This window comes from Cyprinus carpio, chromosome B12 (assembly GCF_018340385.1).
Source record: "Cyprinus carpio isolate SPL01 chromosome B12, ASM1834038v1, whole genome shotgun sequence".
Lineage (NCBI taxonomy): Eukaryota > Metazoa > Chordata > Actinopteri > Cypriniformes > Cyprinidae > Cyprinus > Cyprinus carpio.
This window is the reverse complement of record NC_056608.1, coordinates 3,513,958-3,540,127: the sequence shown is the minus strand read 5'-3', so window position 1 is coordinate 3,540,127 and position 26,170 is coordinate 3,513,958. Positions and strand designations below refer to the sequence as shown.

General features: G+C 38.5%; 1 protein-coding gene across 1 annotated transcript in view; it reads left to right on the top strand.

The window, feature by feature from the left end:
- Positions 1-20,738, top strand: part of LOC109046435 (protein TANC2-like) — a 21,855-nt gene extending 1,117 nt beyond the window's left edge. The window contains 22 exon segments of the mRNA XM_042736039.1: positions 1-137; positions 1,043-1,167; positions 2,446-2,677; positions 4,042-4,211; positions 4,902-5,509; positions 7,065-7,107; positions 7,109-7,174; positions 7,259-7,381; positions 7,578-7,814; positions 9,225-9,344; positions 9,478-9,573; positions 10,362-10,455; positions 11,013-11,146; positions 11,224-11,347; positions 11,912-12,087; positions 14,197-14,329; positions 16,027-16,059; positions 17,120-17,211; positions 17,302-17,448; positions 17,647-17,747; positions 18,661-20,230; positions 20,232-20,738. The exon segment at positions 1-137 is cut by the window's left edge and continues 145 nt beyond it. Of these exon segments, the coding sequence (XP_042591973.1) occupies positions 1-137; positions 1,043-1,167; positions 2,446-2,677; positions 4,042-4,211; positions 4,902-5,509; positions 7,065-7,107; positions 7,109-7,174; positions 7,259-7,381; positions 7,578-7,814; positions 9,225-9,344; positions 9,478-9,573; positions 10,362-10,455; positions 11,013-11,146; positions 11,224-11,347; positions 11,912-12,087; positions 14,197-14,329; positions 16,027-16,059; positions 17,120-17,211; positions 17,302-17,448; positions 17,647-17,747; positions 18,661-20,230; positions 20,232-20,738 (5,068 nt within the window).
- The last annotated feature ends 5,432 nt before the right edge of the window (positions 20,739-26,170 follow it).

Genomic DNA, 26,170 nt, shown 5'->3' with positions numbered 1-26,170 from the left:
CTCCAATCGCGGTGTGGTTCTGGTGGGCAGCATTGGCTACGGCAAAACCGCCATCATCTCGCGCCTCGTGGCTCTCAGTTGCCATGGAAACCGCATGCGACAGATCGCCTCTGACAGCCCACAGGCGTCGCCCAAACGTAAGGCTTGTTACTAGAGTACGTAACTTCTGTAAAGTGTCCTGACCAAACTTCATATGCTGCCACGGTGCTTCTGTGCTGCAATCAACTCTTCTAGAGCTCCTTTAGTCTTTCTCTATCACAAAAATAATAAACTGAATATAATCAACATGGTTGCATTAAAAAAAAAAATGCCTCTGTCTACATTCATGGAAAAAACCTGTACCTACAGTTCACTGCAGACATTTTTAATTACTTTTCACATAAATTATAATTACCGGTGCAGATTATTAATTAATAAAGGCTTATTTTTGCACAATTTAAGCGCACAATAGTAGTATATGGCCTCAAAACATTTTTACCACAGTGCATTATTTGTAAAATAATACATTTTAATGTTTGCATCTGTTCCAGCTCAGTATATTTGATTTTTCTACATTGTAAACTTGCTCAGTAACACACCCGGTACACTTGTGATGAAAAGCCCTTGAGAATCAAACCTGTCAAGCACGAGTCAAAAGAGCTCAGAGACTTGTGGAAGCAGGATAAAATGACACGATTGCTTCAGCAAATGCATCTTTTATCTTATGTTTGCTTCTGTAAACTCTCTCAGTTAGGTTTAGGGTCAGAGTTAGTGTAAATGGAGTGAGATTTTCAAAAGTGACAGAGCATTAACCATTCAGTTCCACTCACTGGACATTTCATCTATTAACTGCTGCAGTACATACAACGACCAATATAATAAACCATCGCCAGAGTCATGTTTATCTGATTCAGATAAAACTGAACACGCTTTCAGCATCACTCACTGGTCATTTCACTGTGAAAAGTGTCACGAAACATACATTTACAGAATGTCACCACAGGCATGTTTTTCCAGTGAGCCTGGACTGAGTGTATTTGATTGTGTGCATGTGTGTGGTCAGATGGAGATGGCGTCCCTCTCACACAGCCGCAGACTTCCCATGGTACACTGGGAGGAGGAAGTTGCCCTGGAACTCCGGAAATGAAGAGGAGGCAGGAGGAGGCCATGAGGAGGCTTGCATCACAGGTACACACACACACACACACACACACACACACACACAAAGTTTCCCACATCAGTCTTCTCACAATAGATGATAGTCTCAGCTATTGCATTATGCAGATATGTTTAAAAAAGAGAAGTAAGTTTGCCAGTGAGCCTCATAAAATATGTATTCAGGCAGAAAGCAATTTCCTTGCAATGTTAAGTCAATGCATTAATAATCAACTCTCACGTTCTACCCTTCTGGACGCTTAAAGTCCTTTAAAAACATTTGTATGAGTGGATTAGTATTCTGATATAGTTGATGGTCGCAGCCAGGCGTCTGCGTCTGATTTCTCCGTGGTCTCCTGCACTGCGCTGTGATCTGTGTAGCCTTCGGCTCTCTGTGCACTCACACTCTGTGCCACTGGACCCAAATGACCGCAGCTTCCCCGTTAAACCATCACACCTCATTAACGGAGCTTTTGGAGTTTGTGGAGCTCGAGGGGATGTTTCTGGTGTTTGTTGTTCTTGTTTTTGTAAGTCGTTTCTCTGGAGTCCACAACAGTGTGCATCAAACTGAATTATCATGCAGAGACGCAGGAACAGCGTTTAAAAATAAGTGAGATTATTTTATTTTACACCATAGTGGGTAAAAACGTTGTGAGTTATGTTTTAGCCAAAGTTGTTTGTTAATTGTCTGAATGGTACGAGTAGCGACACACTTATGTGGACAAGTATGAGTGAAAAAGAAAGTTTTATTTCACTCTTTGTGTTTAATTACATTTGTAACGTGTTTGTAACATGAACATGTTTTCTTGCAAAAAATAATAATAATAAAAAAAATTGTTTGATATAAAATGCCGATTTTTTTTGTACTGAATTTATTTTTATTTATTTATTTATTTATTTATTGAGTATGCACTACCTCTGCTTCATAATCCTCAAAACCGAGACAACTTCAGAAGTTTTTTTTTTTTTTTTTTTTTTGCCCTCGAATCATGTTTGAAAGCAGCTAATAAGCTAAGTACTTTTTTTTTTTTTAATTATGTGCACTTGTCTCAGAGATGGTCATCCCACAGAAAAAATTAAGGGACCAAATTAAGGGAGATTTTATAATTACAGCAAACTGGCCCTAGATCAGCACTGTGCCACTCAAACCTCTCAGGGGACAAATAAAGATGCACTACAGCTACAGCATATTGTTGTTCTATATCATTATAAGTATATTTTATAATTACAGCAAACTGGCCCTAGATCAGCATATAATCTGCGCTCCGCTGGTTCTCTCTCAGCTGTGCTTGTTTTGTCCGCCCCCTGCAGGTCGTGGCGTATCACTACTGTCAGGCAGATAATGCATACACCTGTCTGGTGCCGGAGTTTGTGCACAACGTGGCAGCGCTTCTGTGTCGCTCGCCGCAGCTCGCCGCGTACAGAGAGCTTCTGCTGAAGGAGCCGCACATCCAGAGCATGCTCAGCCTGCGATCCTGCGTCCAAGATCCACCCACTGCCTTCAGACGAGGCGTGCTAGAACCGCTGGACACACTTTATAAAGGCACGAGAGATCAGCAGTTATAAGGAAACAATCAAGAGTTTGTGTTTGTTTCAGCCTAAAATTAAAACTGTTGAAAATGTGCTCACCTGGAAGAAATATTTGTTAATATATGTGAAAGAGGTAATATAATCTGCACTACGCTGGTTACTATCAATTGTGCTTGTTTTGTCCGCCCCCTATTATTAGGTCGTGGCGTATCATTACTTTCAGGCAGATAATGCATACACCTGTCGTATTATATGAGTTTTGTGCACAATTTGTATTGCGCTTCTGTGTCGCTCGCCGCAGCTCGCGCCGCATAAGAGCTTTTGTACTTCTGAGGAGCCCCCTTCTGATCCAGAGCATGCTCTAGCCTGCATCCTGCGTCCACTATCCACCCACTGCCTTCAGACGACACACACACACACAAAACCGTACTGATACACATGTTATGTTGGTTCTATGAATTTGTTTTTTTTTTGCATTTCATTTGTTATTTGCAAACATCTCAATAGTTTTTTGTTGTTCACAAAAAAAAATTTAAAAAAAAAAAAAAAAAAAGAAAATGTGCTCACCCTCAGATCATCTGAGATCAGGATGAGTTTGTTTCTTCATCAGGTTTGTAGAAATGTAGCACTGCATCAGTGTCTCAGCAATGGATGCTCTGCAGTGAATGGGTGCCGTCAGAATGAGAGTCCAAACAGCTGATAAAAACATCACAATAATCCACAAGTAATCCACAGCACTCCAGTCCATCAGTTAACATCTGGAGAAGACTAAAGATGAAACAAATCCAGCATTAAGACACTTTTATCAACTCAATACATAGAGTCCATAATCCATAATAACACTTCCTCCAGTGAAAAAGTGATCTGGTTTGAATCAGGAGAGAAATCTGCACAGATCCAAGCAGCGCTTAAACAGCTCTAAACAAATATGTGTCTGGATTTTGTTGTGAGAGACAACAGCAGATGCACTTTTTCACTGGAGGAAGTGTTATTATGGATTATAGACTCTATGTATTTTAGTTAAAAGCGTCTTGATGATGGATTTGTTTCATCTTTTGTCTTCTCCAGATGTTCACTGGGATGGACTGGAGGCTGTGGATTACTTGTGGATTATTGTGATGTTTTTATCAGCTGTTTGCACTCTCATTCTGACGGCACCCATTCACTGCAGAGCATCCATTGCTGAGACGCTGATGCAGTGCTACATTTCTACAAATCTGATGAAGAAACACACTCATCCTAATCTTGAATAGCCTGAGGGTGAGCACATCTTCAGCAAAAACTGTAATTTTGTTGTAAGAAAGATGCAAAAGATGTGAAATAATTCAAAAGATTGAATGCATGTGTTAAAGTTTGTTCATTGTTGTTTTTCCTCAGAGAGGAAGATCACTCCAGATGAAGACCTCATCATTCTCATTGATGGTCTGAATGAGGCTGAGTTCCACAAACCAGACTACGGTGACACCATTGTGTCTTTCCTCTGTAAGACCATCAAGAAGTTCCCAGCCTGGCTCAAGCTGCTGGTGACTGTCAGAACCTCCCTGCAGGTACTCACTTGATCAAAAATACAGTAAAAATAATGAAATATCATTAGAATCTAAAACAGCTGTTTTCTGTGTGAATCTCTGTGTTGAACTGTAATTATTTCTGTGATGTGAATCTGTATTTTCAGCATCATGACTCCAGTCTTCAGTGTCACATGATCTTCAGAAATCATTCTATATATGATGTTTTGCTGCTCAAGAAACATTTCTGATTATTATCAATGTTGAAAACAGTTGTGCTGTTGAAAAACGTGATACATTTTATTTTTCAGGATTCACAGATCAATAAAAAATTCAAGAGAGCAAACATTAATTTGAATTAGAAATCTTTTTGTAACATTACAAATGTCTTTACTGTCGCTTTTTAATAATTCAATGCAAAATAAAACAATAAAATTATCACTTTCCAACAAACCAATTTTGTTTTGTTTATCAGAATATTCAAATATTACATAAATGGATGAATTATAAATATTAAAAATATTAAATAAATTTTTCTTTCAATAAATATGTTGCACTATTAGGATAACATGGCTTCAACATAAAAAAAAAACTGTTTTCACTTTATTTTGATGGTCCCTTTAACACATTCTGTTGACTTCTCAGTAGAGTGTTAGTAGACTTGTAGGGTTAGGGTTTTCTTTCTGTACTAAACACGTCAAAAAGCAAAGAGCTCTCATCCCTTCTTTGCAGGAAATCACCAAACCTCTGTCCTTCCACCAAATCTCTCTGGACGCTCTGGAGGAGAACGACGCCATCGACCACGACCTGCAGAGCTACATCCTTCACCGCATCCACAGCAGCGCAGAGATCCAGAACAACATCTCCCTCAACGGCAAGATGGACAACACCAGCTTCGGCAAGCTCAGCTCCCACCTCAAGGCCCTCAGCCAGGGCTCCTTGCTCTACCTGAAGCTCACCTTTGACCTGATCGAGCGCGGCTATCTGGTGCTCAAGAGCTCCAACTACAAGGTGGTGCCGGTCAGTCTAGCCGAGGTCTACCTCCTGCAGTGTAACATGCGCTTCCCCACGCAGTCGTCCTTCGAGAGGGCCCTGCCGCTGCTCAACGTGGCCCTGGCTTCGCTGCATCCGCTCACCGATGAGCAGATCTACCAGGCCATCAACAGCGGCTCGGTGAAGGGAACGCTGGAGTGGGACGACTTCCAGCAGAGGATGGAGAACCTGTCTGTGTTCCTGGTCAAGAGACGGGATGGGACGCGCATGTTTGTGCACCCGTCCTTTAGAGAGTGGCTCATATGGAGAGAAGAGGGAGAGAAGACCAAGTTCCTCTGCGATCTCAGGTCTGACAGAAAGCACTGGAACACCAGTAAAAACTGAAAGAGAACGAACAAACTCTTCTGTTTGACACCTAGATTAACTAAACCATCTAAAAACCAGAAAACCAGCATTTTTAAAGTCAAATATGTGTCCCTGCAGCACAAAAGCATAAAAGTCATAAGTGTCACAGGTATATTTGTAGCAATAGACAACAATACATTGTATGAGTCACAATTATACATTTCTCTTTTATGACAAAAATCATTAGGATATTAAGTAAAGATCATGTTCCATGAAGATATTAAGTATATTTCCTACCGTAAATATATCAAAACGTAATTATTGATTAGTAATATGCATTGCTAAGAAACTTCATTTTGAACAACTTTAAAGATGATTTTTCTCAATATTTAGATTTTTTTGCTCCCTCAGATTCCAGATTTTCAAATAGTTGTATCTCAGACAAATATTGTCCTCCTAAGGCAAGTTTAAATACTCAAGACATGTTTTATTTAATATTTACATTTGTATGTATAAAAATTGGTTTATGCACTAACATGTCAGTAGATATGAATTAGAGTTCAATCAATATTGAATTTTGCTCATACAATATAATAAAGTGCTTAGAGAGAGGCCGTAAAAATATATTGTGCTGAAATGTGCTGGAACTAGTGAAATCTATATACTGAATAAATGTCAGGGTTTTTATTGCTAACTAAAATTAAAATCATATAAAAATATTAATTTCTTGAAAAAAATAAATAAATAAAATAAAATAAATTACACATATTTTGGTAACACTTTACATAAAGCCTTTATGTATAATGCATTATAAAGTTTTAATGCATTAATTATGCATTGTAATGCACATTATAATGAATTGTACAATCTCATAAATAATTTTAATCAGTTAATACAAACTTACACTATGCATTTTAAATTTGGTTATAATTATTTACAACAAGATGTAATGTATTACAACGCACATTATGAAAAATGATAATGCATTATACCATGTAATAACCCTTTATAATGTATTACACAAAAAGGCTTTAAGCAAAGTGCTCCTCTTATTTTATTTCAGCTAGTCATCAACATTTATCGGTTTCATCTAGTTTAAGTTGAGGTACTAAAATAACCAAAATTAAATAAATTAAACTAAAATCTAATAAAAAAAAATATATTTAGACCTGTTAAAAAAATGACAAAAATTACTGAAACTGTAACTAAATTGATTGAAAACAGAAAATATAAAAATAAAATTCATTCCTAAAAATATAATTAGTATATCAGTATTACAAATAAAACAACAACAGCGACAACCTCTTAAAATTATAATTAAGAATCTTGTTACATTTATGCATTTAGCAGATGCATTTATCCAAAGAGAGGAATAAAGCAATGTGTCACAATTCCAAATATATAAATGCTGCACCATTTGAGATATTCAAGGTTTTCTATGAAATCTGAGAAAGAAATTATGATGTCTTCATGTATTTTTATGATGGGTCTAGTTTCACAGAAAACTGTCACTTGAAGTATTTCATGTTTCTTACACGTTGGTTTTGTTTTTTAAAGGAATGGCCACACACTTCTGGCTTTCTGGTTCTCCAGACAAGAAAAACAAACTAAACAGACAGCAGACAATTGAGCTGGCCCACCATATCCTGAAAGCACACATATTCAAGGTAAGAGTGTCGTGCACAGATCGCCATCCTTTTAATGACACAGAGCTTTCATGCATCAAGGCTTTTTGTTGTGTCGTACTGTAGGGACTGAGTAAGAAGGTTGGAGTTTCTTCATCCATCCTGCAAGGGCTGTGGGTGTCATACAGCACAGAGAGTTTATCCACAGCGCTGGCATCGCTCAGAAACCTTTACACACCCAACATAAAGGTGCTTCTCCACTCTACACTGGAAAAAATCAAATAAGCTTTTGTTGGTTTCTATGCAGTTTTAAGAAAATAGTATCCGAGACTCAAAAGGTTTCGTAAACTGGAAAATGTGCAGTGGCTTTCTGACAGTGTATGGACCGTGCATTTGTCTCTGGCTCCACAGCATGAGGTTTATTTCTCACGTGCATGCTCTGTAGGTGTCCCGGCTGCTGATTCTGGGCGGCGCTAATGTGAATTACCGTACGGAGGTGTTGAACAACGCTCCGATGCTGTGTGTGCATGCTCACCTGGGCTACTCCGAGATGGTGCACCTGCTGCTGGAGAACGGCGTCAGTGTGGACTCTGCATCTGAGAGCGGCCTCACCCCGCTGGGCTACGCCTCCGCCGCCGGACACCTGGCCATCGTCACTGCCCTGTGCAAGAGGAGAGCAAAGGTACGAGAAATCACTCTGCTTTCTAAGACTGAGAGCAATCAGTGTCAAGATTCCAGTTTAACATGATATCTTACTCCAAAATGACTGCATTGAAGCTTTATCAGTGTTGTTTGAAAGCCTGAGACTGCATGCAAAACGCTTCTGTTTGCATTTTTCAATCTTTTTAAATATAATTGCAAATTATATTATTAGCTGAACAGTTTAAGTGACACCAGTGTGATTGTGTTTAAGAGTTCACATGGTTGGTGTCACAAATGTATTCATTTTAAAGTGACCTATAAAAAGTGCAGAATCATAATTATGAAGAGTAATAATGTTTCAATAAAACGTTTTTCAGGTATAAATTAAAATTCAGCACTGTATATTTATTATCAAATGTGGAATTGAATAATTAAATACGTAAATTAACATTGTATGCACTTTTGTTCAAAAGTCTGAAGTTGGTAAGATTTTTGAGTTTTCTCAGCTGCTTGACAAGGCTGCATTTTATTGAAAAAATACCATAATAACTGCAATAATGAGAAATGTTTTAAAAATGTAAAACAGCTGTTTTCTGTGTGAATCTCTGTTAAACTGTAATTTATTTCTGTGATGTGCAGCTGTATTTTCAGCATCATTACTCCAGTCTTCAGTGTCACATGATCTTCAGAAATCATTCTAATATGATGATTTGCTGCTCAAGAAACATTTCTGATTATTATGACATTTTATTTTTTTAGTGCTACATAATATTTTTTGTGGAAAACATTTTTGTATACAGGATTCTTTGATGAATTGAAAGTTCAGGGGAAACATTTATTTAAAATGATTGTCTTGTAACATCATAACTCTCTGTAATGTCACTTTTTATCAATTAAGTGCATCCTTTTCTTTATAAAGAAAATCTTATTTGAAAAATACTTGAAAATATTTTGCATCAGCAATATATTTCACTACAAAGATACTATGAACACTATAAAAACTCTGAGTTCAGATGAACAAACTTCCTAACGCTTCGTGAGAATGAGAACATTTGAGTGGAATCTGCTTGATATACTGATATTTTGTTAGGCTTCTTGTTTATGTCGTAAAGCTACTTATTTTTATCTACTAGACCTTGGTGTAAAGTTTGATCTACTTTGCAGTTTAATCTGACCAAGAATCAACACATTTTTTAAACGAAGGTAGATTTGAAATCAGATTCTCAGATATTTTAAAACAAAATTCCCACCTTGCAAATGTCAAATTTAGTTACATTTTAGGACCACAGTGCCTTGTAGCCACTTTGGTCATCTGTAATACTGATAAAATCCATGCATGATTCACAGAATTTGCATCAAGCCAGTCAATCAGATTGGAGCTTTGATATAGGCATAGCTTGCACAAGACTGCTCAGAATGATATTCATACGTGCGTCTGTCCTCTCCACAGCTCGACCACCTGGACAAGCTTGGTCAGTGTGCTCTAGTGCATGCTGCTCTCAGAGGACATCTGGAGGTGATGAAGTTCCTCATTCAGAGCGACTGGGGCCCCTCCCCTGCAGAGTCACAGGCCACGCCCTCCCCCACAGAAGCCACGGCCCCCGGAGTCACGCAGAAGCCGCAGCAAGAGCAAGAAGAGCCCGCAGAAGCCCGAGCAGGAGGAGCAGGAGGAGTCCAAACAGCAGACACAAGCAGACGCTCAGACTCAGCAGCAGACGTCTCAGAAGCCTGCGAGCTTCAGCAAGAGTGTGGCAGTGCAACAGGCCTTTACAGCAGCAGCCAGCATGGGTTACACAGAGGTAACGGCCTAATATTACCCAGAATATATTACTTTGGCTGAAGTATTTGTAACAATACTTTTGCTCCATACCTGTGAACTATTTACACATCATGCATTGATCAGATAAAAAAAAAAAAAAAAAAAAAAAAAAAAACTTGAATAAAATAAATATAATTTCCACCAAAAAAATCATCACAACAAAAAAAAAATATGGTCCATTTAAGAAATTTTCAGAAACACCAAGGGAATAGTAAAAAACAAAACAAAAAGACATTTACCTTTCGGTGTGGCTTTAGCCCTGTTTTTACTCTACAGTACACGTACTGGGGTCAAAAAGTCCATTTTAACTGGAATTTTTTATTGATACATTTATTGATTTCAGCATCATTTCTCTCACCTCATCTACCTTTTTGGTCATATGTAGCACAGGTATATTTGTAGCAATAGCCAACAATACATTGTATCGGTCAAAATTATACATTTCTCTTTTATTCCAAAAATCATTAGGATATTAACTAAAGATCATGTTCCGTTGAGATATTTTGTACATTTCCTACCATAAATATATCAAAACTTAATTTTTTAATAGTAATATGCATTGCTAAAAACTTTATTTGGACAACTTTAAAGATGATTTTCTCAATTTTTTTGATTTTTTTTTTTTTTCATCCCTCAGATTCCAGATTTTCAAATAGTTGTATCTAAGCTTTCAGATGATGTCTAATTCTCAGTTTCACAAAACTGACCCTTAAGGGGTTTTGTGGTCCAGCGTGACATACAGCTGCTAACTGTATCTGTGTCTTTAAGGTTGTGTCTTATCTCTTGGACTTGCCCGAGGGGGATGAAGAGGACACTCAGTGTGCGCAGATTAACAGCTACGACACCCTGTGGGGTGAGACAGGTAGAGCTTTAGAGTTTATAACTGTGTTCTAAAATCTAGTGAGCTTCCTACAGACAGCTGAACTGGCATCAAAGACTCGTTGGCTCTGGGAGTATTTTCCCTTGGTTTAAGAGTTATCAGTCATAAACAAAACCAACCAGCTACAAGGAGAATCACACAACATTACAAACTTTGTCTTACTATAAGCCATGATTATTCTACTCTGTTAATTAAAATGTTTAACTAGTGACACTTAGCCTGCATTTTAAAATCTTTATTTGAATATGGCAACATAATATCACGCTCTACAATATTTCTATGAATAAATCAGCCAATCACTGTGTGCATAGTTAATAAGCTCGATGACATCATCCATTGCAACGAGCTCAGCCCCGCCCCCTTCATCTGAGGTGAAGACTTCTCTCTATTCCTTACTACAAGTTTGTCTCAGCAGCTTTGTGAACGGGTTTTAAGAGAAAACTCTCTTAGTGGACAGATGCACCTGTTGGTAACCTAAACAGTATGTTGTGAGACTGTTCCTGTGATGACTGAGCGCTCTCTCCGGCTCGTGTCCTCAGCGCTGTCCGCCGCAGCCGGCCGAGGGAAGCTGGAGGTCTGTCAGATGCTGCTGGAGCAGGGCTCTTCCGTGGCTCAGCCCAACCGCAGAGGAGTGCTGCCGCTCTTCAGCTCTGTGCGTCAGGGCCACTGGCAGGTAACTGACACACACTCGCCTCCAGCTTACTCTCCAGAGAGCGCTTCTGCATGCTTCAGCTGTACACACTCTTCCAGACGGTGGATCTGTTGGTGTCGCACGGAGCAGACGTGAACCTGGCTGATAAACACGGCCGGACTGCGCTCATGATGGCGGCTTCAGAGGGACACCTGGACACGCTGGAGCTCCTCATGGCTCAGGGTACATCACACACACCTGTACAATCAGTGCGGGGAATGAAACACGCTACAGATTACAAGATAGTAACAGTAGACTATTTCAGTTACTTTATTAATGTAACTGATTACTTTTGATGACTTTTCTACATTTGTAGCAAATTATTTCAAATGTTAATCATTTGCAAATATTTAAAGAACTCAATTCTGATTACTGTCAGACTTTCAAAATCCTTCCTCGTTTGAATTAAGATTAGAATAATACAGTTTTAAAGCACAGCCACCACAAAATCAGACTTTAGCAGCTCTGTTTACTTTGAGATCGTTCTGCAGATAAAAACAGATTTAAAATCTAATAGCTATGATACTGTTTTTGAAATCAAATCTTTGCATAGCTACGACAGAAAACACTGGAATCTGAAACAATGCTTTGGGGGAAAAAACAGTTAATGTAAAAATAAAACATTTACATATAATAATAATAAAACGCTGAGTTCTTCTCATATTTTATTACCATTTTCTAAACTGTAGTGAATGAACTGTGATATAAATGTTGAGGGTGTCTGAATAAGTTGTGGTGTGACTGTAGGTGCGTCTGTGGATCTGATGGATAAGGAGGGTCTGACGGCGCTCAGCTGGGGGTCTTTGAAAGGACATCTGTCCGTGGTTCGCTGCTTGGTGGAGAGAGGAGCTGCGACGGACCACGCCGATAAAAACGGACGAACGCCTCTCGATCTGGCCGCCTTCCACGGAGACTCTGACGTGGTGAGCCATGTCTCTGACAACTTTAGGTTAAAAAATACTTAATTTGAGACCAACTTTTCTAAATACTCCTCCAAGAGCTTTTTAAAACTACATCCACCAAACTCAAAACACACCTTCAGACGATTTTGAGCACATCTGTACTATAGATAACTGGACTTTTGGTTTTCCCTGAGTGGACTTAGATTTGCTTTGAGAAGTTCTGGCAGTAATTCAGCTCCTCCAAACCTGCTGTTTTGACCTGTTGTGCTACTGGGTTTACTGTAGCGCATAATCAAATATCCAGTCCATCCATATAGTTAATAGTGTAAGAATCAAAAAAGAAATCACATGATGTAAGGCCTATTCAACCTTCAACCTTATTTTATTATTAGATATTATTTTATATATATATATATATATATATCTATATATATATATATATATATTATATATATATATATATATATATATATATATATACACAGTACAGGCCAAAAGTTTGGAAACATTACTATTTTTAATGTTTTTGAAAAGAAGTTTCTTCTGCTCATCAAGCCTGCATTTATTTGATCAAAAATACAGAAAAAAAACAGTAATATTGTGATATATCTTTACAATTTAAAATAATTGTTTTTAAATTTATTATACTTTAAATGATCATTTATTTCTGTGATGCAAAGCTGAATTTTTAGGATCATTATCACATGATCCTTTAGAAATCATTCTAATATGATGATTCATTATCAAAGTTGGAAACAGTTCTGCTGCTTAATATTTTTTTCAGAACATGTTATACTTTTTTAGGATACTTTGATGAATAAAAAGTAAAAAAAAAAAAAAAAAGAGGCTATGTTTTTAAAATATAAATATTTTGTAATAACAATATACACTACTGGTCAGTAATTTTTATTTCTTTTTTTTTTAAAATCAATACTTTTATTCAGCAAGGATGTGTTAAATTGATAAAAAGGGATAGTAAAGAAACATATATTATTAGAATATATATTATTAGAATTTTTTTTTTATTTTGAATAAATGCAGTTCTTTTTAACCTTTTCTTCATCAAATTATATTAGACAGCAGAACTGTTTCCAACACTCATAATAAATCAGAATATTAGAATGATTTCTAAATGATCATGTGATAGACTGGATGTTACATGTGACACTGAAGGCTGGAGTAATGATGCTGAAAATTCAGCTTTGCATCACAGGAATAAATTATTTTTTTTAAGTATTTTCAAATAGAAAACTATTATTTTAAGTTGTAATAATATTCACAATATTACTGTTTTTACTGTATTTTGATCAAATAAATGCAGACTTGATGAGCAGAAGAGACTTCTTTCAAAAACATTAAAAATAGTAATGTTTCCAAACTTTTGACCTGTACTGTATATATATGTGTATATATATATATATATATATATATATATATATATATTATATATATATATATAGAACCAAGCAAATTGTCCAAACAATATTACATATAACCAAACATGTAAGGGGTATATACAGAAATACAGAAAAAACATTGTACATATTAAGCAGTTGTATCAAGTTTTTACTTTCAGATATTTTTCCAAATACAGTTTAATTTGTTCAAATATAGGCATCACATCAGCTACTGTAAAATGAACAACAATTCTTCTAAATTTCTGTGAAAAGAATGCATATTATAGTATGTGTATATTGTTATTGAAGTTTTAAAATGCTGTCTACACAGACAGCTCACTGCCCAACCAACAAAATATATTCTGAAGCCTAGCATTCCCATTAAGTTATAAAAACATTATGTTCTGCAAACATGTCTAACTTCTTGTTTATGAGAACATTAAGGAAACATTCCGTTTTATCATTTAAAAACATTCATTGAAAAGTCCAACTAAAACATTTCAGGAAAAAAAGGTTTTCATGAACTATAAATAAATTATGGTTTTTTGCTGAAGTTATGAAAACATTATTACAGACCAGTCAACTTTCTGTTAATGTTAATGGAAGAACATTTGTTTCATAACTTTGAACACTTAAGTAAGTGTAGGACTATCCACAGCAGTTTGTACTCAGACTTCAGTGTGTTGAATGTAATGTGAGCTTCCTCCTGTCCTCTGCTCTTCCTGGGTCTCAGGTGCAGTTCCTGGCGGATCACGGGGCTTTGATCGAGCATGTGGACTACAGTGGGATGCGTCCTCTGGACCGCGCCGTCGGCTGCAGAAACACGTCTGTGGTGCTCGCCCTGCTGAAGAAAGGAGCCAAAATCGGTATGACAGTTTACATGTAACCAAGTCATCAGACTGATTGAAAAGCCACGTCAACCCCTCATTCGATCCTATTGAGTTTGAACTGAATTTAATTTCCATCTGTTGAAAGAGGTAATGTAGTTTTGTAGTGACATAATTATGCTTGAACACTTGAATATGACTTGTTTTTCCAAATTTGGATTCAAAAATACAGCACATGCAGTGCTTTGATGCACATATGTGACCTGTGGAGCACAAAACCAGTAATCACACACAGAATTTTTCCCTCCCATCTGCGCTTTAATGGAATTGCGCTCTAATGCTACTTTGCCCTGTTTAGTAAATCCAGCCCATAGTCTACTAGTACTCTAGTTAGTAGAGCATCAAATGTGGACTATCAAAATATGTGAAATATTCACGAATAAGTGAAATCAGACTGGATTCAATCAGGGCATGTAAACTTACCCCAGTGTTAATGTGGACCAAAAATTTTCAAAAAACCAGCTTCTGGAGATTTTTGATATTTCTCAACGTTTTGTAAACTGAAAACAAGAAGTTGAGAAAACTTAAAATCTCCTGAAGCTGGTTTCCTTAAACTTTAAAAGCGTAGTAAAAGCAGAAATCTCTGATGATCCCCAAACGGCTTAGAGGAGAGAAATGTACATTAGCTTGGTCTACAAAATTAGACATGACTGTAAATCCCTGTGTGTGTGTGTGTGTGTGTGTGTGTGTGTGTGTGTGTGTGTGTTTTCATGTAGCTCAGCTTGTGCTCGGCTGCTCCACATACTTCACTGACTCTTGGTTACGTGTCTCGTTATGTTTGTGGTGTTTGCCTTTGATTTCACTCGCTACCTGTTTCTCTTTCTCTTTGTACAGATCGTAAGGGCCTAGATGATGTATGCTGCTGGAGAAGTTCACTAATATAACTTGGTGCCAGTCCATTTAAACCCTTAAAAACAAATAATAGAAACTTGTACTGAATTCTAAATTTGACTGGAAGCCAATGAAGGGATGCTAATACTGGTGTTATACTTACAAGTTTCCTAGTCCCAGTTTAAAGCCTGGCAGCAGCATTTTGAACCAGATACGGGCGTGAAATTGATGCAAGAGAAACATCATAGTACAATGAATTACAACAGTCCAGCCTGGACATGATAAAAGCATGCATATCAAAGGTTTCAATTTCGCTGTATTCCTTAATTGGGAAAAAAACCACCTCTTATCACAGAATTGATATGCTTATCAAATTTTAACTTTGCATCAAAAATGACTTGCATGATTACAGTATGTACCTTAGATTTAAAGGGGCCTAATTGATTGAATATAAGTTCAGGAGAACTCACTTCAGTCTTAGATTCATTCAGGTGAAGAAAATTTGCTGCCATCCATTCCTTAATATCATTAAAACATGCAAAGAGAGGCTTTAAGGCCGAATTATCCCCCATTTTTATAGGGAGATAAAGCTGACTTTACTTTTACTTTCTCATTCTTCAGCCGAAGCTCTTATTTCCCACCACTCACGGCTGCTTTTTCTGTGTCCCCCTCACCTTTCTTCCACGGCCACTGCATCACTCTTCACTTCGTCTTCCTGCCGCTCTCGCTTCCTCTCACCTAAACACACACCACTCTCACCACCACCTGTGCTTGTGCCGCCCGCTCCATCTCACTCTCACGCAACCCAATCCTCATTCCCTCGCTCTCACAAACCCTGACCTCAGGATGTCAGACGCTGCCGAGTCGGCGTAAAGGAGGTAATGCTTGTGCATCTCGCTTTCCTTCAGACATCCCGACAGCTCTCCGTTCTGTGTGCAGGGCTGTGTTTGGGTGCCGCAGGTTTAACTGGCACTTTAAACTGTCCTAAAGTGTTAAAAATGAAAGGTTACAGGGAATGAGAACTGAAGGCATCCTCATTCCGTTGTCCATGCCTTCATCTGTGTGTTATGACTCCTGAGCAGTGTTGGGGAAAGTTACTTTTAAAGGTAATGCATTACAAAGTCTCGTCACTCCCTAAAACAAAAATTAAAAAATAAAAAATTAATTCTTAGTTACTTTTTAAATCTGGGCAGGGTTTGCTTGTTTGTTTTTAATATAAAAAAGTTATTCTTTGACAAATGTAAAAGTCCTTTCACACCAAAACTGGAATGAATGCACCTTAGACTGAAGGAAATGTAAATTCACGTCTGTACAGTAGAGGGCGCCGCTCAAACTAATCACATGAAGAATATGACGCAGAAGAAGAAAGTTCAACACTATTCAGCAATAACTAAAAATAACTAAAACACAAATGTGTAATTTTTGCTTAGTATGATTAAATTGGATCATCGAAGGTCATTAGCAAACACACTGGTTAATAAAAATGGGATTAAATACATAAATGATATTTGTCTTATTTAGCATATTTATTTATTGCAGGTTTGCATAATATTCTGAGTTTGCATTTGACTGTTTTTATTCATTTTGAGGAACACTGAATCTGTTTTTTTCTAAACAGAGTAAAAACTACACAACACTCTGCACTTACTCCTGATTACTGTCTCCATGGCAACACCAGAGCTGTCACTCAATACATGGAAACAAAGTAACTGGTGTTACTTATTTGAAAAAGTATCTCAGATATTTCCTTCTAAATTAAAAAGTAATGTGTTAATTTACCAGTTACTTAAAGTAATCTGATTACGTAACATGCGTTACTTGTAATGCGTAACCATCAACACTGCTCCTGAGTGCTCTCTGCACTCCTCCGTCTCTCCCCATGTTTCCTCCTCAAACCAGTTGTTCATTTTGACCCATCAAACATCCTGTTACCCATAGGTCCTGCTACCTGGGCAATGGCGACATCGAAACCTGACATCATGATTATCCTACTGAGTAAACTTTTAGAGGAAGGAGATGGCTTCTACAAGGTCAGATTTACTCGATGTTTGCACAGATTTGTCTAGTACTAAGTCCCTGGCTCTGTGTATTTACACAGTCAATCATCTTTTCACCTGCAGAAGGGTAAAGTGAAGGAGGCAGCTCAGTGCTACCAGTGTGCTCTGAAGAAATTTCCCAGAGAAGGATTAAGTGAGGACCTGAAGGCCTTTAAGGAGCTCAAAGTGTCTTTGTTCCTGAACTTGTCTCGCTGTCGGAGGAAAATGAATGTGAGAACAGCTAAAATACTCTCATTCTAGTGCACAGTAAGATTCTGCATATAAAGCTTGCGTGATGCTGTAATATTGGAACTGCAGTATGAGGCATGTCGTGAGAACCTTGCTGATGTACTTCTAGTACAACTGTGCAAAATAATGAAATGTCAACCCCCAGATTACAAAAATGAAATACACCCTTTTTGGTTGCAGGACTTTGGTATGGCGGAAGAGTTTGCTACCAAGGCTCTGGAACTGAAGCCGAAGTCTTACGAGGCATTCTATGCTAGAGCCCGTGCCAAGCGTAGCAGCAGGTAGGGTTCTTCCATTGTTTATTTCCTTGAGCCCTGTTCACACCTCCAGCTACACACAGAGACAAGGCGATATGATTCTATTCATTTTCAATGGAGAGCTGGCGACTTCTGGCGACATGAGCGACCTTTGGCGACAGAATGTAGGCGTCATATGACAAAAGTTAAGAATAGTTTTAGCTTCATGCAAATGAACAGTGACTTTCGTTAGAGACAACCAATAGGAGTGAAGAATCTGTCAGTGGCTCACACGTCACCGTCCCGAGTGCAGTTCCAGAGCGATTTCACTGTTTTATATGATATGACTGTAACCACAGACATGGATTTAAAAAATGATGCATGGAAAAGAAACTGTTGGCAGCCTTAGTGAGTTTGATTCATACATCGATGGTTCGAGTTGTTAATTTTATGATGCAGCGAGCAGTTTAGAAATGGCTAATGATTTAATACACCACGCTCTGCTGTAGTTTATGTAACAACACTCTCAAATAAATTTTAATTCCTAGTCAAATTAGAATGAGTTGGGGAAAAAAATCGAGTGACTCAAACTCGCAGAGATTGAACAGCATTTACTACTGATGCTGTGCATATATTTATTTAATTAACAATTGGCACCTTTATGATTCAATAATTGCATTCAGCCAAATTGCGATTTTGTTTTGATTTCGATTAATCATTCAGCCCTAAATTAGAATGATGTCTTAGTTTTACCAGCAATATATAAAGTTGCGATAGCATTTTCTAAAGATATGTCCAGACGTGCAGTCTACCAATGACATTAGAATGACAGCGCTAGAAACGCACACAAGCATCTTCACAGGACAGAGCCTAGTGACAAAGTCGCTGGCGGTGTGAAAAGGGCTTCACACATCAAGTTACTTATTGGTGGCTTAATATTTCCATTGCCGCTTTATAGGCAATTCGTGGAAGCACTAGAAGACCTGAGGGAAGCCATAAAGCTGTGTCCCAACAGTCGTGAAATCCAGCGCCTCCTTCAGCGCGTGGACGAGGAGTACAGGCAAGTTACCCAATCAGAGGAGCCAGAGCTTGAGCCTCCTCCATCCCCACCACCATCTCCCTTACCGGTGGAGGAAGATGAGGAGCCCCCTCATCATACCCCTCCTCCTGAGCCAAGACTGGATGACATGGAGCCCGTCCAAGACTTGTTTGAGGATGACGACTTCCTTGAACAAGAGCTAGAGGCCGTGTCCTTTGGTCTTGCTTCTGACATTCGCTCGAACGCTTCAAGCCTTGCCATTATATGCAGTCCACCCCTTTCTCCACCCCATCATGACACTGGGTACCTATCTGGAGGGCATGCCTTCGAGTTCCACCCAAGCTCCTCCTCTATGTCATCTCCTACCCATCACAGTTACCAGTCCACCTCTCCATGCATCTCTCCAACACATCAGAACTCCCACTACCACCAGAGTCCACCGCACACCTCTCCAGCCCATCAGTCCTCCTACCGCTTCAGCCCTCCACCCATTGGCAGTGGAGGGAACCAGGGGATGGACTACCAGAGTCCTCCGCCATCTCCTCTTAGGCGTGGGGCTCCGTTCAGAGGTAGCCCTCCGATCGAGAACATGTGTCTGTATCGTTCCCAGTCTGGCTCACCAGTCCGCTACCAGCAGGATCCTTTACCTAGCCGCCCTAAATCGCCACTGTTGAAGATGAGCAGCCAGCGGTCCTTCCAACTCCAGTCGCAACCTTCCCAGAGCTCTCAGACCAGCCAGCACCACCAGGTTCAGGGTCTGCGCCTGCAGCCCTCAATGGCACAAATCGTCCGCACTAACCAGCCCAGTAACAGCATGTACAGCCAGTTGGCGCATCCACTTAGCAGTAGGTACCAAGGTAGTTCAATGGATGTGGACAGGGACAGAGATCGAGAACCGAGGCTGGTGTACCAACCCTCGCTGGATGGTCGGTCCATGTCTCAAGTGCAATCCAGCCTCAGTGTGGGAGCTCTCTGTCAGCATGGGGGCCGAGGTGGGCCTGCTGGTGTTCTGGAGTCAAACTTGGGGAAAGATGAGATCCCTAAGCGACCCGCTTCGGCGTACCGCTCAGCTACAGGGGGACCCGGAGGCATGCGCTTCAGCCAAACCCCCCAGATAAGCCGCAGTCAGTCAGCGGCATACTATCCAGTCTCCAAGCACGAACTTGAGAGAGCGGTGGCGGCTTCTGCTCTGCCACCGTGCCAGCTGGGCTCTCCGGAGATCCCACACCTAGTGCGCAGACCTATCAGTGCCAACACAAGTGACCTAAAACAGCATGTACTAACCCCCAGACCACTTATCCACTCCCAGAGCGTAAATCTTCGCTTCTCCCCATCTAGTGGTAATATCTCCTCAGGCTCCAGCTGCAATCTAGCCCCTGGCTTCAGGCCGTCGTCCTCCATGGCTCAAATGGAAATCCCGCTGCAGACTGCATATGAACGGAGCTTCGATGAGCCATCTGCCCTGTCACCCTCTCAGAGCGGACTGTACTCGGGGCGAACCCGCCCGATCCCGGACCACTCCGTTCATGGGCATCATTGACAAGACCGCAAGGACTCAGCAGCAGTACCTCCACCAGCCTTCCCGGGCCTGGCCTGTGTCATCTCTGGAATCAGTTATCACTAGCCCCACGTCACCTGGGAATCTGATCCACCAGGCATCCACAGCCTCCTCCTACAGCCCACCTACATCTCTAGGCAATATTGCCTACTACAATAAGACCAATAATGCCCAGAACGGACACATGCTTGAGGAGGAGTACTACGTCCAGCCCCAGCCCTCCTCCCTGGGCAAGCTTGTCAACGGAGGGGCCCGTGATCGAGACCTCCTGGAGCGAGTGAGCCAGGCGCCGACGTACCAGGATGTTAAGGTGGCACGAACAATGCCCGTGGCACAGGCGTACCAGGAGAAGATGTACCGCCAGCTTTCCCGCGATGCCAGACAATGTCCCACCTCGCCCATCAAACCAAAGAGACCCTTTGTGGAGTCAAATGTTTAGTATTATCAAAACCAGGTGGGCATAAGGTGTGAGTGACAGTGAATGTGTAGGTGGAGGTTATTAAAGCCAGTATTTTGAATAGAGGAAATGACATAGTAGAAACACTTTTAATATACTAAAAAAAAACTGTGTTACAAAAGTTGTGTACAATTACCTGTCCCTACTTTAAGTCAACTCAATCTGTTGGTAAACACTTAGAACTTGGGTGCCGGACAGGCTACAGATACCCTGGCAGCCCCCTTTTGGAGCATTGGAGTGAAAAAAAAAAGTTCTTTAAAGCTCTGCACATTCTTATAAAGCACAATTTATTGACGTTCCACAACAGAGGAATAGTGTGTCTTGCCATCGTTCCCAGCACTAAAGCGGAAACACAACTGGCGATCTGTGTGTTGAACTCATTCCCTCTCTCACTTAATCCTTCTCTCTCTCTTCCCAATGAAACTAAACAAATTTGCCAGGCATTTTGGACATCATATTGTTGAATTGTTCAATACTGTAAAAAGTGCAAATCTGTTTCAGAAAAATTAAGTTGTAGTTATAGAAGAATAAGAGGAATATTTCTAATTAAGTTATATGATGTGTAGAAATATTAAAGCGGTTTTGTGTCAGGTTTATTTTGTCTTTAATTATGTATCTATTGATTTGGACTTTTGGAAATGGCATCAGATATTTTCAAAATAATGATTCAGAGTTTATGACTGGAGATTATTATGATTACACTTATTACCTTACAATTCTGGCTCCCGAGCAGAAATATTGTTTGTGTCAAAATTCACAGTTGTAGAGTGGCAATAATATTAGTTCAAAGCACTTTCGTGGGTATAAGCTTAATATGATTTTCAAGTAACCCTCGCATTTTGTGGATATTGCTAAGTCTTTATTTACTAAATGAAATAATTATTTACAAAGTACTGGAGTGCCAATCCAGACGCATTTCAAGTGGAGGAATGTATCACACCATAGACGTCTTATGAACTCTACAGTATGTGTGCTACGCAACAAAGTTTCAGGGGCGTTTGCAAGGTAGTAATAGAATTCCTTCTCTATTTTCAGTTCCTTTATTGTTCTAAGAAATGGAATCTTACATTGTCACAGAGAAGCATTAGTATATCAAGTGAAGTATGTTTGTTTTAACTTCTAAACTTTTATTCGTAACTTTGGTCTGTCTGTGACACTATGACGAAAGAGAGCACTTTATTCATTTGTAAGGATTATATGGAATGTGAATATGAAGGGGTTGGAGATGTTTTTTTGTTCTGTTTTGTTTTTGGATCTGGGATGGGAAGTCAAACGTTACTAACGGACGTTCAGTGGACGCTGGAAAATAACCTGTGATTAGTTGTACTACTAGAAATAAAATAGCAGTTATTGTCCTTGGTGCAATTCTAATTTTTCAAGCAAATGAATGAACAATAATATAAAAGAGCAAAATTATGTTTTTAAAAAGTGTATATAACAGCCTTTATAGAGCGCAGTGTACTTGCTGTATATAGTGGCCAAATGTGTTCATGCATACTAAATCTGCAAACGCGTCATCGAATCAGCGTGAGAAAGACTTGATGAACCTCACGCCTCAAACACAGTTCAGTGGCGTCACACACCACCGAAAAGCAGCAAACCAGCCGTTTTAAAATAGTGCATTTGTTGTGTAAAAATACAATATTCAGCTAGTTCCGTTCAAAGTTCTCTGCTTCAGAATGCGATATTATTAACATGCGGAGCTTAAATGTGGCTTTGGTCAGATCTTCTCAACAAATACACTATGTGGACAGATATCTAGACAGCTTGTCTTAAAGGCAACCATACTCACCTTTCTATTGCTGTCAGTGTAAACTTGCTTGAATCGAGAAATGCCTCATGGTCAACTTTGGGGGAAAGCTAAATAAATAACACTTGGGAACACAGGACTCTGATGTGTGGTTTTTCGGTGCAAGCTATTTTTGCTGTACATAACCTGACGCATGATTTATCCTCCATTCCCCTCTGAAATCAACATACACAGACAGTTCGTGAATCTGCCGTATGTCTAGGAACTAAACAGAAATAAAGTTCACAGCTGACGAAAAAAGAAATCTCCACCAAACTCAACAGGAGAGATGTGACATTTACCTCTGAAGGGTTTGGACATTTTTTTTTTAATCTTTCAGTTGGATTTGAGTTGATTTTCATGTACTTGCTTGCTAAGCAGAGTTTCTCGTCTGTAAATGTGAGCTTTCAGAGCGCTGTGACAACGTTTAATGACTTCAATAAACCAGAATGTGTTTTTATCATGTCACTTGTCATTTTTATATGCTTTAAGAAATAACTGACCGAGCTCCTAAAATTCCTTTTATTGCGGTTTACTGTACTTTATACACAGATGTTACAGAAGTGCTAATAATCAAATCATTTCATCAATCAAAACGAGTATCGTTAGTGTTTGAGGAAAAGTTCCCCCAAAAATAAAAATTTGCTCAAAGTTTTCTCACCCTCAGTTCATCCAGATGTAGATGAGTTTGTTACATCAGACTTTTTCACACTGATGCTCTGTGGTGAATGGGTGCCGTCAGAACATCACAATAATCCACAAGTACTCCACAGCAGTCCAGTACATCAGTTAATGTCTTGAGAAGTGAAAGGTTGTGGATTATTGTGATGTTTTTATCAGCTGTTTGGACTCTCATTCTGACGGCACCCATTCACTGCAGAGCATCCATTGCTGAGACACTGATGCAGTGCTACATTTCTACAAACCTGATGAAGAAACAAACATCCTGATCTCGGATGAACTGAGGGTGAGTAAATGTTCCGCAAATGTTCATTTTTGGGTGAACTATTCCTTTAAACAGACACATATGATACCTCAAATCATGCTGGTTGTTGAGAAAATTACCTTTCTCACTAATCAAACTTAGAATTTTCCCCTGGAGAATTATATAACTCCTCCAGCCATATCTATGGACTTGGACCTTTTTTTTTTATTTGTGGTGGTTAGCAACACCTTGAGACACCTTGGGATCATAATCTGCAAATACTGGACAATGAACGTATCTGTGGTGTTCACACAAAATGTAACAATTTAGTTTTTCCCCACTTTGCCAAGACAGAACATAGATTTTTGCTTATAAGCAAGTTTATTACAATCATACAATATGTATATTTGTATATATATACTGTAAGACTCTATGCACAATCACAAATTACATGACAAAAACTGTAGTTAATCTATTGGATTACACATTTTAGGTAATGCATTCAGATTACTTTTGAATTTATCACAGATTTGACAGATTTCTATTGTATATATATATATAACTTAATGACACTATTCTTTTCTTTTTTGTTTTTTAAAGAATCCTCTTCTGCTCACCAATAATAAAACATTGCTTAAGCAGCAGATCATCATATCAGAATGATTTCTGAAGATCATGTGACACTGAAGACTGGAGTAATGATGCTGAAAATACAGCTGCGCATCACAGAAATAAATTACACTTTAACAGAGATTCACAGAGAATTTTAAATAGTAAATATATTTTACAATATTACTGCTTTTGCTGTATTTTTGGTCAAATAAATGCAGGCTTGGTGAGAAGAAGAGAATTCCTAAAAAAAAATAAAAATCTTAAAAGCTTTTGACTGGTAATGTAAATAAAGAAAGAAATTTACAATAAACCAAAAAAAAAAAAAAAAAAAAAAATATATATTTGTGACATCTGATCAAGTTATCCAGATTGCATTAAATTAGTTATGGTGCTATATGGTACTGGTGAAGTAATTATGCAATGTATATGTGATATTTTGAGGCCTAATATGATATAATTAGTGGTCAGCTGATTTTTTCATGGTCCATACCTGATGCCAGTGATATTGCGTATACCATTTAATAACAATTGAGAAAATTAAATAAATGTACATTTTTGAACAATATTTACTCTTATAACACTGTACCCACCGAGAGAGATCGAGCCCGGTCTTGTGCAGGGTTCTGTGCATAAGAAGAGCTCCAAACAGCAAAGACAAGCTACAGTGAAAGAAGAACAGCAGAAGAGTCCCCAGCAACACCCCTGTGGAGAGAGTGAAGAAGATAAAACATTTAACATTTTTAAAAAGACCTGCAATGACTTGATGTGGTGAGTGAGCCACGGTGAAGATTCAAGAAAGGCCTAAACATCCCAAAAAACAGCATACAACAGATACAGCACTGCAGCTAATATCTTACTGTACGAGAGAGATGATTTAGTCAGTCTTACATACAAATAAGCAGTGTTGGGGAAAGTTACATTAAAAAATAATGCATTACAATATTGTGTTACTCCCTAAAAAACAGTTACTAGTTATGTTACTTAGTTACTTTTTATGGAAAGTACTGCATTACATTACTTTTGAGTTACTTTTTAAATCTGGGCAGGGTTTGCTTGTTTGTTTTTAATACAAAAAAGTTATTCTTTGACAAATGTAAAAGTCCTTTCACACCAAAACTGGAATGAATGCGCCTCTGGCTGAAGGAAATGTAAATTCTCGTCTGTACAGTAGAGGGCGCCGCTCAAACTAATCACATGAAGAACATGACGCAGAAGAAGAAAGTTCACTAAAATTAAACACAAATGTTTTATTTTTGCTTATTAGTATGATTGAAGTGGATCATCGAAGGTCAGTAGCAAACACACTGGTTAATAAAATGGAATTAAATGCATAAATGATATTTGCATATTTAGCATATTTAATTATTGCAGGTTTGTCTAATATTCTGAGTTTGAATTTGACTGTTTTTATTCATTGTGAGGAACACTAAAATCATGTTCACACACAACACTCAGAGTAAATACGTGTTAATATTTAGTCTAGAACTACAGAACAAGATCATGTTCACACACAACACTCTGCACTTACTCCTGATCACTGTCTCCATGGCAACACCAGAGCTGTCACTCAAGACATGGAAACAAAGTAACTGCTGTTACTTATTTGAAAAAGTATCTCAGATATTTCCTTCTAAATTAAAAAGTAATGTGTTTCTTTACTAGTTACTTAAATAAAGTAATCTGATAAGGTAACTGGAGTTACTTGTAATGTTTAATGCGTAAAATCCCATTCACAACTCATTAAAATTGAGTTCAAAACGATTATTTTATTCCTACAACAGATCATGTGACTGAAAAATGTATTATATTAAATAAATATAACTAGGTTTTGTTCAGTTGTCAGCAAGATGTTTTAATAATTTAAAATATGATGATACAATTTAGTATGATAGAATTCTAGTTTTCTATATTTTAATAAGTGCAGGTCAGAATAAGTATGTTGTTGAATCTTTACATATCTGTTACACTGAATGATGATGATGATGGAGCATCAGTTCACCCAGATCCAAAGAAATATTTCAGTAGCAAAAACTATGATACATATTTATCAGTATTATTTGATGAATAGAATGTGAAATTAACAATTTA